This window comes from Platalea leucorodia (assembly GCF_965183815.1).
Source record: "Platalea leucorodia genome assembly, chromosome: 5".
NCBI lineage: Eukaryota > Metazoa > Chordata > Aves > Pelecaniformes > Threskiornithidae > Platalea > Platalea leucorodia.
Genome location: NC_138827.1, coordinates 93,206,123 through 93,220,909, shown reverse-complemented (window position 1 = coordinate 93,220,909; position 14,787 = coordinate 93,206,123). Strand labels below are relative to the sequence as shown.

At 38.7% G+C, this 14,787-nt stretch overlaps 1 protein-coding gene across 4 annotated transcripts in view; it reads left to right on the top strand.

Annotated features, from left to right (window-relative positions):
* DPP10 (dipeptidyl peptidase like 10) overlaps positions 1–14,787 on the top strand; it is a gene marked incomplete at both ends in the record, with an annotated part of 562,818 nt that overhangs the window by 398,737 nt on the left and 149,294 nt on the right. For all 4 annotated transcript variants that reach the window (XM_082314702.1, XM_082314701.1, XM_082314700.1 and 1 more), the window contains one exon: positions 10,048–10,122. In XM_082314702.1, coding sequence (XP_082170828.1) covers positions 10,048–10,122 — 75 coding nt within the window. The remainder of the gene's footprint in view (positions 1–10,047; positions 10,123–14,787) is intronic.

Sequence of the window (14,787 nt, the reverse complement as noted above, 5' to 3'; positions counted from 1 at the left end):
ATACAGACCACTGGCTGTTATTGTTAATCCTTGTAGTTTTAATTTAGTAAAATCTTTTGCACCTGCAGACCCAAAAGGATGACTCATTTTCATCAGTGGTCTTTCACAAAGGCTATTTTATTCCTGGTCTGTTCCTGGCCTTTGCTGATACAGATTCCTCATTTCAAAGCATAAAGCCCTGGTGACCTTTTCTTCTAACTCCTCAAACTAGAAAGAGGAGAGCAGAAGTTCAGCAGAAAGAACTTGAAGCTCATTTCCTAGGTCAATGTAAAGATGAAGGAGAAGGGAGGGGAGAAAATTGTATTTTAATGGTGCCTGTGTGAGGCTCCCTTTCTGTAAGCTGCACCCTTCCATATACTGGGATGTGCCTCATGGTACCTCCTAGCCCAAAAAAGACTGGCAGACACAATTAAAAGTGGGTGAAAAGGTGAATTTCTGTAAAGTAGAAACCACAGAGTATTGCAGAAAGCATTTTCCCTCTTATCTGGGTATGTGTGTGTGAGCACTTGCTTGGCTAAGTAGAGGATTAACTGTCAGTCCTCCGTATTGCCTCTAGTGTATAGCTTGAATGCAAGCAGCTGCTTGGACACCCCTGGCTATAAAACTTGACTTTAATGACAAATCTTGAGTTTCCTCACAGATGAATTTATACGCTTTTGGCTGCAAGTGTTTGGCTTGTGCAATGTCAAGTGTAATGCCAGCATGACAGGCTATTCAGGCCATTATGCTAAACCAGTCTTGCCAAGTAATGATGGATCAGTATGGACAGGCTGCTTCACACTGCGAGCGTTCCCTCCTTTCACCAAGTTGCTCTTCTCTAGGCTTTTTATGGAACTGATTTATCATTAAGTCATGCAGACTGAGAGAGCTCTAGATGCTAGATATCTACTCTTAATTAGAAATGTGGGAAACTGATCCAAAATGAATAATATTCAAGCAACCATTTAACAATTATGTATGGAACAGAGACAAATAAAAACATAAGAGTGTTTTTTCCTGCAAAGCTCCTCTCTCTACACAGTCAAAAGCTAAGAGTCTTAGAGGTAAATAAAGTGAATTCCAGCAATGATTATTCATACGAATGTAGAATAAAAAGCTGAAAACAGAGCAGAAGACTTAGTAAGTTTGTTGGTGTATGTTTGGCAGCGAGCAATGGGAAATGTTGCTGTGCCAAGCTGTCTGTTGACAAGGTGGCCAGCAGTCCTAACAGATCATAACATTGCAGAGGCAGACTGTACGGCTGAAATCAAAAGCTGTCCTGTTCTTCCAAGCTCCATTGTCCCCAAATTCACACTGCTAAATGTACTCTTCCAAAGTTAGACACCTGGATCGTTAATCAAACATTTTCCTCGCTCAATGTCACATCTGCTTAATCACTGGTGCATAATTAGAATGGTGCTGGTTTAATGACTCTGCAGAGATGTCTTGTATTAATAAAAAATACAGCACAGGTCCAACATAGGCAGCGGCAATGCAAGTTCCTCATTCTTCCCTATCAAAGGGTTTTAGTCATGGAAGAGTCACCTTTCGATGGGAGTTATTAGTCTGCTTTCAATCTGCATTCCCTCTCCTGTTTGCCTCTCTGCTCAAGCAGCCTGCAGAAATGGCAGGTTTTCCTTAGTAATGTTGATAATTGTCCATTGAAAATTGAACTGCCGTGATAAACTCATTGCGCAAAGGCAAGGGGCTAGTAATGACTCTCTGTCACTACTGATTGGGCTGTATTTGAACCAGCAGCTCAGAAGAGATTTTCTTTTTTCCTCATTACTAATCCCCTGAAGCAGTCTTCCACTGTGTACAGATCACTGGCTTTTCTTTGGCATCTTAGAGACTGCCATTTTTGTGCAAAGTACATTTCTTTTATCTTTCTTCGTGTCGCTTATTGTCTGAAAGTCAAAGATAGCCCTACTGAAGAGCCACTACACTCACTATGCATGTGTATCAGCAAAAAAGCAGACTGCGTTTTTTTTTAAAGCATATATGTTATATATAAAAAAAGACTTTAAAAAAACCCACTTTAAAAAATCCCTTTAAAAATAGCCATGCACCTGGAAAGAAGAAAGGCTAGTCTTTTGTTGTTCTAAGATGCCCGTTTCTCTTCCATAAGGAAATATCTATCCAAAGTTCCCGAGTTAAAAGTATTTTTTTCCCAGTTTCATTAGGTTTTATTCAGACAGTAGAAGAAATTTCTGCACTTCATTTGTCCTTTCCAAATGGAATCCTTTTCTATAGTCAATCTATTAGTAAAACAATCTGGCCTTTTTATAATTAAAGTATTAGCAAAGCAATATTATGGATAACAAATACATTGATACATGAAGTGAAAAGAGTAGCTTGTAAAGCACAAAGAATATCCATTAGCATCTCTGGAGATAATAATTTAAAGACATTTTCTAATACATATTTGTCCTCTGAGTGTATCCGCGTAGCGCATCCTGCTTAAGCTGTCTAATAAACAGTTAATATTCTGAGCCAGCGGCATATAAATGTTAACAGCTGGAGGCTGGGCACATCTATTAAATGGAGCCAAAAAAAGCCCTAGACATTAATCACTGTGTGGCATCCTGATGTTTGCGATGCTGCCTCGATACGTGATTACAATATGTTCTCTATCATCCATCTGAGGTGCCTATCACCATGATCGTAAGAGACATGCTTACCAGTTTTTCAGCGTTTAGCAATACTTTATTACGCATTATAGTTCCAAAGTAAGTAACATTATGCCACATTTATCTAAGTAATTTCAGTGTTCAACAAGCATTTTGTTTATACCTTTTGCTGTTACTATTACATAAAGTCACTCAGAGCAGGTTACTGGTTGACACGCAACCCAGCCACAAGATCTGGCTAAGCTGGAGAGGAGAGCATGGAGGACCACATGGTTTCTTTTCCTCGCGGGGGTTGTCCGTCTGGTCCCTTATCGTGCTTCTTACTCAGCCTCTCTAGTCTGTTTTACAATCCTTAAACCCAAACCAAAATGAAAAAAGCAAACACAGCGATGAGAGAAAGCACGTAGGGACTGTGTGTTCTGTTATGGTACTTTCCAAATGTGTTGAATCCTCTGAAAGAAACCTTTAGAAATTTCACCTTCAGTTCTCCCTCTTAAAAAAAGCTGCAATAATTACAAAAATGGTAAGACTGTTAGCCCTCAGTTCCACTGCTTTTGTGGTGGATGTATGCAAAATTATTCGGATGCTATGCATACACCCTAACAAACACTTAGTCCAGGATCCTGGGTCGGAAATGAATCTAGCATGACTCCTTAAGCCTTTCACGTGTAAATGATGGGATATATTTTGAATCATCAAATAAGAAGCTATCAATTTGTTTGCAATGTCTGATGGTACAAGTATAATTGTTTTCAGTTTGGAAACTCTAGAATAGGGTCTTGTATTTACAACAGCTTCCCCCCGGCTGTATGCTTTGGACTCTTCTTAAACCCAGCAATTCCTGACTTGCTCTCCCCCTTGATTTCGGTGCCTTTCCACAACTCTTTTCAAGCTGAAGGGAAACTGCATCCTGGTGCACAGCAAACAAATATTACTAAGTTGCAAACCTGTTTCCAGGTGCTTGCTGGGAGTATACCCTAGAGTATGTTGGATTGTCTTATTACTGTGGACCATCTTTTACACAAGGATGGAGAGAGAAGGATTACTTCTTGCTGCCTGCTAATTAGGGGATGGCGTCAGAAGGGTGAGCAGAGCAGGAGTAGTCTTGGCTCATGAATCATGATTAGGCTGTGGCAGCCCAGCTGTGAAAACCCTGTGGAGGCCTTCCAGCCAAAAGCAGAGAATGAGAGTTTTAGTCCCAGCAGAGGTTTTGGCGGGGACAGTTTTGTGCTGTTTTACAGAGTGTTGTTCATAAACAGCCCTTCTTTTTGATATTTTTTTTGTTTTGTGTTCCCCCCACCACACCCTCTTCCTCTTTTGATGGGAAACTCAGTGCAGCACCTTAATGCAATTACAGTTCCTTTGTTGATTAATGTAGATTTAATTGCAAGAGTAGTTTACATGCTTATATTTTAAGAGCTTTGTGTAAGAGATTAATGAAAGGGTGAACAGTGGTAAATACATTAAACAACATTATATAACCACATAAATAATAGTAATTGTTGCAACACTGGGCAGTTTAATGACCCACACATGTTGTAAATAGGTGGTTATGAACATTGTAACATTATCTCTGCTCTCCCATGTTCCTCTAAATGTTAAATAACCCTCTCAGCAAAACCTTTTCAGTAGAGGGGTTTTTATGAGTTAAGGTTTATTGTTGCAGTGCACCACTGTGCATAGAGATGGGAAAGCCTGACAGATGGAAGGGTTTGCAGTCACTGTGGTTTGGTGGTGGCCATTGGTTTTTGTCCAAGTGAAGGAGGTTTCAACACAGAAAATGCAGGTGATGGTACTCCAGACTGTCAAGTTAGAGTAATTCTGTGGGAGTTCTCTCTAAATAATACTCTTGATGAGATAATTCCTTGGTATAGAAAGTAGTTAAGGGTTAACTATAGTAAAGATGAGGAATGGGGGGGGGCGGGGCGGGGGACAAATTTGTGATTTACTGGATAGAGGTTATTTTCTACTAGGGAGGCAGTGGTGTGAGGTTCCTGTGAGCTGCACAGGTCTGTTCGTGCCTTTTTTGTGTCCTACAGTCACCTCCTCATGTGTGTGAAAGCATCTTGGAACTACATGAGGAGTTTCAGGTGGGTTTGGGGGATATGGTTTGTGTTTTTGAGAACCGCCCATCCAGGGTGGCCGTTGTCCGTAGGGTAGAGTTCAACTTAGATCGTGTTTTAAGGCACATTCATCTTTTACACTGGATAGGAAACCTGAGTGTTAACAGTTACGACACATAGCATTGCGGTGGTTTTGGATCTAGGTTAAATGCTTGGGTGACACAAGAAATAGTGCATTAAGAAATGTAACCTTGGAAACCCACGTTTTTCAACATTCTACTTATTGTGCATTTTCCTAATTACAACCTGACTCTCTTCTCAGAGGTCTCCTGTTTTTACTGCTACGAGGCTTGCTCTTCTGCTAGGCGCTGCTCTCACCTGCTCTCTCATCTAACCTCCCCGTGATCCATCTTCTCCTTTGAGTCACAGCAGTGGTAATGGAAGGAAAATCCCATTGTTCCCTTGATTGCTGGTACCACCCGAGGAAACTGCTATGTGCCAAATGCCTTGTCATTTTGCAGCTAGTGTATTTCTGTCCCATCTGATTCCTCTTATGCATTGCCATTTGGTCAATGCCTGTCTCATAAGCTGAGCTGAATACCTATGAGTTCTAATGAATTCCCATACATCAGTGTTTGGTTATACCATTAAGTTAAAATTCTGATACAGATGTAGGTGTGTGGTATAGAGAGATATATGATTTCCTAAGTAGTAGTATTGCCACCAAGCTTTAAAGTAACAGTCTAGAGGTCTTGAAATATTTTATCCTGGATAAATAACAAAAACTTTTAAAGCCTAAATGTGTGTTAAGTGAGCATTAATCCATAACTGGAGAAGAACAAATAATAGGATTGTGGAAGATGTAAATTTCTGGGAAAAATAGAAGTACAAGAAACTGAAACAGAAGGAGGGGTAAAACTAAAGAGAAAAACTAAACAACAATAAATAAGTAAATTCCACAGAAGTGAAAATGTCCTCTAAGTGGTTTTAACTGTGATGTATTATTTCACTTAAAACTATCCAACTGAAACTATGGACTACTATAAAGTGTTTGAAAGTTGATAAGGATATATTCTTGCAGCTCTGGGCTAGACTATATTATAGGTAACTTCCATCTGTCTGCTCTATAGCATATTTTTGAAAGACTATGAATAAGGCACTGATTTAAATGTTATAGTAGTTAAAATACACAAAAATAGTAAAAACAACATTTTATAGTAGGTGAAAGAATAGAGCAAAGATGAAGGGAGTAGCCAGTACATCCATAACTCAGAACCAGGCTTTAAGAAAACAGAAGAAATAAAAGGGAGCTGATAATGAGGGACCCTTGCTGAGGATGCAGAACCTAAACCCAGCCTAAAACGTCTCTTAAACACAATCATAACAGGTATTGCTGTTAACAGCAAAACACGCACAAAATGCAAAATGAAAGAGAAAAAAAATCACCAATGCCAAATGTTGACATTGGAAATTAAACGTGAGAATATATTGTTCGTCAGAATTTTGTTTTCCATTTTAATCATCCATATGGAAAGGTGGAAGAAAAGCCAATTGCCTATGTCTGTGTGGGGTTTGTCCCTTGTATTTATTTGTTGCAGAATCGCTTTTTCTTTTGCTTTCACTCTTACTGTCTCAAGCTGTTCTCATCTTCTTTTCTTTCCATGCAAAACTATGTTTAGCAAGGTATATTTGGAATGTGGATGAGAGAAGGAAGCTGGAAAGCTGAAGGGCAAGAGACTGTTTAAATGCAGTGTGCCCTTTTGCCTCCATTTGGCTTTTACCCTTGCAAGCTATGGTGACAATGAGACTAGCAGTCACTGCTTGGCCATGGGATCGTCACATCATGCATCACTGTCAGGAGAAGAATTAAAACGCTTTATCGCATGAGATATTTCAAAAAAACCTAGAAATGCAATGTTTAATATGGTTAGACCTAAATATGCAGTCAGTGGGAGTTTTGGTTGGGTGAGGAATGCAAGACTGGATACAGCATCATTCTTTCATGTCTGAAAAAGTGAAATTATGTCAAATTCAGCAATACAGGAAAAACAGGTGACAGATTTGTGAATTAAGAAGGGAAGACAGTGTACAGGTGTCTAAAAAACATTTTTTTTTTGGCTCAGAATTATGCAACAGTGTGACATGTAACTAATTTAGGGGTTCCAGCAATTTATCTAGTCAAAGTGTTTTCTAGTTGCATACAGCTGATGGTTTTTGTATGGATTTTAAGTCTTGATGTGGCTAGGTAGAACTGACAAATATTAGGGACATAAGGAAATTACCTTCCCTTTTTCCTTCTCTTCTGCCTTTCCTCTGCTGTGGTTTGGAAAGGGGATAAGCATATGTATGGAGCGGACAGTGCAGCACCGTATTGAATTATCCCCAGTCTCGTAACTAGCTGATACTGTGCAGTGATGCAGAGGGAAACTAGCCCTGCTTCTGCATCCAGGGACTGTGCCTAATTAGCCAGCCTATGTTTCTCCCTGTTTCAGAGCTTATTTGTCCAGAGCTACATTTCTTAGAGATCAAGCACAGCTAAACCATAGAGGCATAGTCATAAGGGGCAGCATTTAGGTCTGTCTTTCTGAACAAAGGCTCAACAGCTCCTGACAAAGCAAGAAGCTTGAAAAGTTGCAGATATGCAGACATGATAGCGGAACAAGCATCCTCCAGATTTTTGATAACAAGACACCCGAGGTTTTTTAATTCCCAGCGTTTCCAGTATGATATTTTTCCAACGCTTTCTTTAAAACTCAAAAATGCGTTCTCCTGAGAAGAGAACAAACCCTTGGGGTCAGAGTCTTCACAAACTTCTTTTTAATGAATAAATATATCTAATCTCCATAGTGAATGTCCCAACAGACAATCTCCCAAGGGCTTGAGTGTAGGAGGTCTCACCTCCTACAGCCTGGACTGAAACTTTCCTTTAAGCCCATCACCAGCTGATCTTATTTCCTCAGTCATGGAGTCAGGCATTTGTTTGTTGATGAAATACCTTCATCATGGGGAAAACCCAAAATCTGTCTTTTGTTTTAGTGAATTCACAGATTGTGAGCTTGCTTGCCGTGTTAGGCAGGAAGAATGAGTCAGGTTTTTGTTTTTGTTTTTTTTTCCCTGTTCTTAATCTAGAAGGGCTTCTTCTGTGCATACAAGTAGACAGTTTCTGAATTTATTGCCATAATTGTGCTTGTATTTACAAAAAAAAAAAACCAAAACAGACCTCTAAGAAAATGTAAGTTACTTTAAGTAACTTTAAGTTACTTAAATCTCTCTGAAATTCTATTAGAATTAAAGATACATTTCTTTACAGGCTTGATTGTAAATCCAACTTAAAAAAAAAGGCTGATTATGTTTTCCTGATAATTTAAAGAAATCAGCATCACTATCAGCTTTGGCAATGAACACATTATTTCTGCTGGTCTAATTTTTATTTTCTTGTTTCTTAAGTGAAACATTAAAAAGTATGAAACAGCTTTATGCTCCTTTTAGCAAGAATAATGCCATTATACCATTACCTGCAATCAAGAGATTATAGCTTACTGGCATTGCATGTAGCTCATGTGTCTGAGGCATTTCTGGAGGCAAACAGAATTTTGCAGATGAATGCAAACTGAATGAACAAGGTCATCTTCAGTAGGGTTCAAATGATTTTAAATCCCAAATCCACAAGACTCTATACTTGGATGTAGAATATGTGAGTAGCTCTTGCTGGTGTTGCCTCGACCTGCCAATAGTTTGCAGCTGAGCTACTCAGGTGTTTGCCTTAAGTGCATCATTACTTTTGTGGTGGCATAATCAGTGACTGAAGATTCTTACTAAATGCATGAAATGGTAAGCACCACACTCCCTGAGAATGAATTTGGAAAGCTGCCTGGGTTATATATTGCTGAAGACTGAGGTAGTGGGGCAATAATTAATAAACTGCTAGAATGCAGAGAAATTTCACATCTAAAAATGTTTTCAGTGATGTGCCAAGAAAAGGGAATGTTATTCATAGATTAACATTAACATAGTCTCTGCTTAAAGATGGTTAACTCATAAAAGGTAGTTTGAGCACAGTAGAAATCTGTTCTGAATGCTTTGTAGATACAAAAGGAGGCTTCTAGGGGTTTTTTTCTCTTCTTTCCTCAAGACTGCAGAATTATCTTCTAATTTTTGATACTGTCGTGCTCTTGCATCAAACTAATACACAGTTTATCTTAAAAATTAATTTTTTCTGTTTGATATCTTTGGATAAGTTTGATTCTAATTATTTTACCTAGGAACTTGAGTTTAATCTGTATATCAAAGCATGGCATCTTCTTAGTTTATTGGAAGATTAGCTTTTGTGCTTTTTTGTTTGTTTGTTTTTTGTTTTAAGGAATAACTCCTTAGCCACTCAAATGTATTAGTTTGTGGCTTCCGGTTTGTGTACCTTAAACCCCTGTTGAATTCATTAGTTTAGCAGTGGGATTAAGTTAAACAGAACAGGATGCTTAAGAAGTAAAATAAGGGAAAGCCTTCCTTTGAATAGTGGATAGATCTTGTTCTGCATAGCTATTAGTTTATTTTCTTTCATCTTGCACAAATGTGGTTCTGTTATTTTTTCTATCCTACTTTTTCTATTCTTATCTGCATTTTTCACTTATTTTTCCTTTCATTCTGCAAATAGATGTCTTGAGATTCATTTAAAATTATTTCCTTCAGTGCCCTTTAAAGCACATTCTTATCTTCCTCATACATTAGATGCATTAAATTCTTTCTGACATCAACATTACCCCTTGATTAAATTACAGTCCTGAATTCAATCGGGCGTCATGTAGTCTTAGATAGATATAAAGCAATATTAGTTTTATAATGCTACCTTATGCTTCACTTCTCTCTCCACTGAGCATTTTCTTTCTTATAAGAAAGAGGGATTTTTTTAGCGCAAGTTGTCTTGCAAAATGTTTATGTACGTGGCATTAAAAGAAAAGCAATAGAGACATAGTGCACACCTCTTCTTTTTCTTGTATGTTATCTTTAAGCCTAACCTAGTGGCGAATATCCCTTATAATCATTCTTGAAGTACACACCAACCAAAATGTCTTCCTTCATCCTCCATAAATGAATTAGTTATAGTTGTTATTCTTGAGCTTGGTGTTTGCAATCGTGATAAAAAACTCATCAACTTCTTAATTGGTATTTAGTGTCGAAGCCAGATTCATCTGTTGCCGTTGTACTGGTACCAGCAAATGAGACTAAGAATTATGTGAGTCCTTCTTTTGTGAAAATTACGTAGGTGTTCTAAACCAGTCCTGTCTTATGAATGGGAAGTTCTTAAACTAACTGTAAGAAAATTTGGAAAAAATGATCCTTCTTATTGCAAACTCACCTTTATTGTTACTTCATTTTAGGTAACATTCAAAGCATCAAGATACTCGGTTTCACCAGACTTAAGATTTGTTCTTCTTGCGTATGATGTTAAACAGGTAAGCCAGCTATTCATAATCAAAGAGCCTCATATTAAAACTCTGAAACCCTTGTTCTTTTCTATATTTCATCTGTGATCCCACATAATATAATATGATTCATGTACTTGATTTCTCTTCCCAAAACTGTCTGATGAAATGATGGTGAAGAATGTATTTAAGTGAAATAGAAATAAGTGAAATATAAATGAAATATAGAAATACCGCAAGGCTTTCAGTTGAGGAAAATTGTCATGGCTCCTCTGAAATGTCATGCCGGTTTATGTAGTAGAGGTTTTGTAACCCTTAAACTGTTCTGTTACTAGTTGATTATGTGAAAGCCTATATTTTGATATTCCTTCCCGTTTTAAACAGCTGTACATGTCACTTATGAACTATACCAAAAAAAAAAAAATGTAGGCTGATTCATGTCATGGAAGTTTTATTGCTGGCTTCAGTAGTCTGAAACCTGATAGTCTGAAAGTCTCTTGGACTATATAATGCACCGTATTCTTTGTTTCTCATAGTATTTAGAGATTTTGTAGGCTATTAAGTTGTCAAAAAGAGTTTCAATCAATAATACCATATAGAGTTTTCTAAAATAAATCTTCGAACACAAAGACAAATGAAAATGGTTTTATGAATTTCCTCAGTGCATATTGGTGTTTGTATAAAAAGTGCTATTAAAATATGAACTGTTATTCGTTACAGAATAGTTCTTGATTTATAGACTCAGTGGTTATCCAAGCAAGTTTGAGTTTTTTTGTGTTTTGGTTGGTTGTTGTGGGGGTTTTTTTTGGTTTTTTTTTTGTTGTTGTTGTTTTGTTTTGTTTTGTTTTTGTTATGGAACAGTAAAATTTACAAATACCTGTTAATACTTGTGACCTTGATATCAGAAGTCAATGTTCAGAAATGAGAAAAGATTGCTAATGTTTATCATATTATACTACAGTATAGTAGTTTACTTATTGTGTTGGTAACTGATCATACAATAGCATTGTGTTGTGGATTGAAATTAGAACAATAAAATATTCATTTCCAGGTCAGTATACAAACCTTTTTGGCTTCCTGGTAACATTGCTCTATTGATCTGTATACCTGCAGCTTTAATAATTATATCTGCAAACTGGAAAATGTGCTGAAAGCTTATCTGAAATATTCTAAAGGTGTTGATGTAAAATGATTCATTTACTTGGGACTAGATCCAAGTAGGTTTTCTTCTACCAATTCTAGTGGGTTCTGGATCAAGCTCATTTTACGATATGTGTTGACCAATAAAGCAGGAAAGAGCAGCTGTTGTTCAGTTCAGTGTTTTTGTTGTAGAGGGTTCCAGTTTTATTCCTGTCTGAAAAATATTTGCTCCTTGCTATTTCCCTTCTTGATTGCTTCTTTTTGTGTGAAAGAGTTTATTAATCCCTTATACTGACCTGGTTTCCTCATCTGATGTATTGAAATTTTCGTTTTGGATGGGTGGGTTTGTTTTGGATTTTTTTAGTAGTTGCATATATAGTTGGTATAGAAATATTGGAAAACATGAAAATATCTATCACACTTTATTACATCTCGATGTAATAACATCAGGGATGAAACCCTGCCCCACAGTAATGAAGGTCCATTGACATGCAAATTGCTCTTAATGCATGCTGAATATATCACTCTGAAAGAGAACTCTCCATATTTTATTCTTGGTTTTGTTGCAAAAAGAAACTTTTCCTTCCTTTTACAGTGTAGTTGCTAGTAGAATGATAGAATCATTAAGGTTGGAAAAGACCCTTAAGATCAAGTCAAACGTTAACCTAGCACCGCCAAGTCCACCGCTAAACCATGTCCTCAAGCACCGTGTCTACCCTTGTTTTAAATACCTCCAGGGATGGAGACTCAACCACTTCCCTGGGCAGCCTGTTCCAGTGCCTGACTGCCCTTTCGGTGAAGAAGTTTTTCCTAATATCCAACCTAAACTTCCCCTAGCGCAGCTTGAGGCCATTTCCTCTCGTCCTGTCGCTTGTTACTGACCCCCACCTCGCTACAACCTCCTTTCAGGTAGTTGTAGGGAGCAATAAGGTCTCCCCTCAGCCTCCTCTTCTCCAGGCTAAACAACCCCAGCTCCCTCAGCCACTCCTCATAAGACTTGTGCTCCAGACCCTTCACCAGCTTCGCTGCCCTTCTCTGGCCACGCTCCAGCACCCCCATGTCCTTCTTGAAGTGAGGGGCCCAAAACTGAACACGGGACTCGAGGTGCGGCCTCACCAGTGCCAAGTACAGGGGCACTATCACCTCCCTGGTCCTGCTGGCCACGCTATTTCTGATACAATCCAGGATGCCATTGGCCTTCTTGGCCACCTGGGCACACTGATGGCTCATGTTCAAGCATCTGTCAACCAACACCCCCAGGTCCTTTTCCACCAGGCAGCTCTCCAGCCACTCCTCCCCAAGCCTGTAGCGTTGCATGGGGTTGTTGTGACCCAAGTGCAGGACTCGGCACTGAGCCTTGTTGAACCTCATGCAGTTGGTCCCGGCCCATTGATCCAGCCTGTCCAGGTGCCTCTGCAGGGCCTTCCTGCCCTCCAGCAGATCAACACTCCCACCCAACTTGGTGTCATCTGCAAACGTACTGAGGGTGCACTCAATCCCCTCGTCCAGATCATTGATAAAGATATTAAACGGAACAGGCCCCAGTACTGAGCCCTGGGGAACACCACTTGCGACCAGCCACCAACTCGATTTGACTCCATTCACCACCACTCTCTGGGCTTGGCCATCCAGCCAGTTTTTAACCCAGCGCAGAGTGCACCCATCCAAGCTGTGAGCAGCCAGCTTCTCCAGGAGAACGCTGTGGGAGACTGTGTCAAAGTCTTTAGTAAAGTCCAAGTAGACAACATCCATAGGCTTCCTCACATCCACTAAGTGGGTCCCTCTGTCATAGAAGGAGGTAACCTTGGTTAGTGAAGCAGGACTTGCCTTTCATAAACCCATGCTGACTGGGCCTGATCCCCTGGTTGTCCTGTATGTGCCATGTGATGGCACTCAGGATGATCTGCTCCATGACCTTCCTTGGCACCGAGGTCAGGCTGACAGGCCTGTAGTTCCCCAGATCCTCCTTCCGGCCCTTCCTGTAGATGGGCGTCACATTTGCCAACTTCCAGTCATAGTAGTTACTTAGAGGGATGAGGTTTGCAGCATTTTGCATCTAGCCTTTTTTTTTGCTCAAGTATATTGACAAGAAATAATGAAAATGAGAAATGAACAGGCTTTGTCAAGCAGTTTGTGGTGGTAGTCCTGGATGTCTTTGGATGAGGCTTCTGATGGTTACTTTCGAGTGCCCCAGCTGGGCTCATGGCTTTCAAACCAGAAACATACTGTGATTGTTGCATCCTCTAGAAGTACTGGTGATGGTGCTAAAATTTCTTAACAGCTGGATGTTGTCAGCCAGATCCTCAGTTGATGTAAATAATAATAATGCCATTGAAGTCTGTTACCTCCTGAGAAGAATCTGTTCCTTAGGATGGAAGGGAAAATCACCAAACAGAGTGTAACCCACTTCTTTCAGAAGTTACAAAAAATATCATTGTGAATATGTGGTAAAAAAGCCTTTTTTCCTCCAAATTTTCTGATTCTTGGTGTGTTTGTTAGGCTGGTGAGGGACTTCTGCTTTCTCAAAATCTGTTGGGGAAAAGGTATGCAATGCCTTGGAAAGCCTTTTTATTTCTGCATAACTAATGCTTTCCGATAACATGAAGGGTTAAGTTAGTGTTCATTCTTCTTGGGCTTTCTCTTCTCATTTTTGTTTTTCTCAGTCAGAGCCAGACTTATTGGGTCTTGATGAGAGGAAATCCACCTGTCTACCTTACTCCTTCCCATGGCTGTTAACTATAAATTATAAAATTTATTGCCTATAAAATTAAAATGAATATTAAAAGGCATAACTTAAATGGAGTTTTTCAAATTAGTTTCAGTAGAATCAGGCCAGATTCTTTCTTATCTCATTTGAGTGTAACTTTTTACAAAACTGAGGATTTGCTTATTGTCATGTGTCACAACACGTGCTTGAGTCTTTAATAATACCCAGTACAAGGAACTGCAAATAACTTGTAAGCGTTTAGTTGATCTCACCATCTGCTGTAAATTGCTACAGACCCCTGGACTCTACTACCTATGTTTGCCCCTTAATTTCCCTTCTTTGTTAAGGTCTAGGTGTATAATTGCACTGTAATGTATTTGATGGGATTTCTGCTTTTGCGGACTGTCAAGGCGTTGGGTTTTTAAAATTATTATGGTTGTTTACATACATTAATCTGTGTTCTTTGTAACGTACAGTAATACAGCTGGAACAGATTTATTAATCAACAGTTTTATAAATAAGCTAGTGTGTTTCAGCTGAACAGATTGGAGAAAAATAGAGACAAATGTTTCTTCAAGACATTTTGTCATGAAATTGTAATTAGAAACAAGGTTATTTTGATGTTTGGATTAAAAATAAATGTTGAGTTAAATTAAATAGTTGAATATTTATTTTGCTGTTGTCAGCATTTTCTTTAATCTATTTTATGCTTGGAATGGCAAACTTTAATTAAATTTGCAGTTGTTTCAGCACAATTAAGAATGTCCTCTATGCATAACGGGACATAAATCTGCATGAAAATAAGCCATCTTTGAATACAAAAGTAATAATTGAATGAATCATTTAAA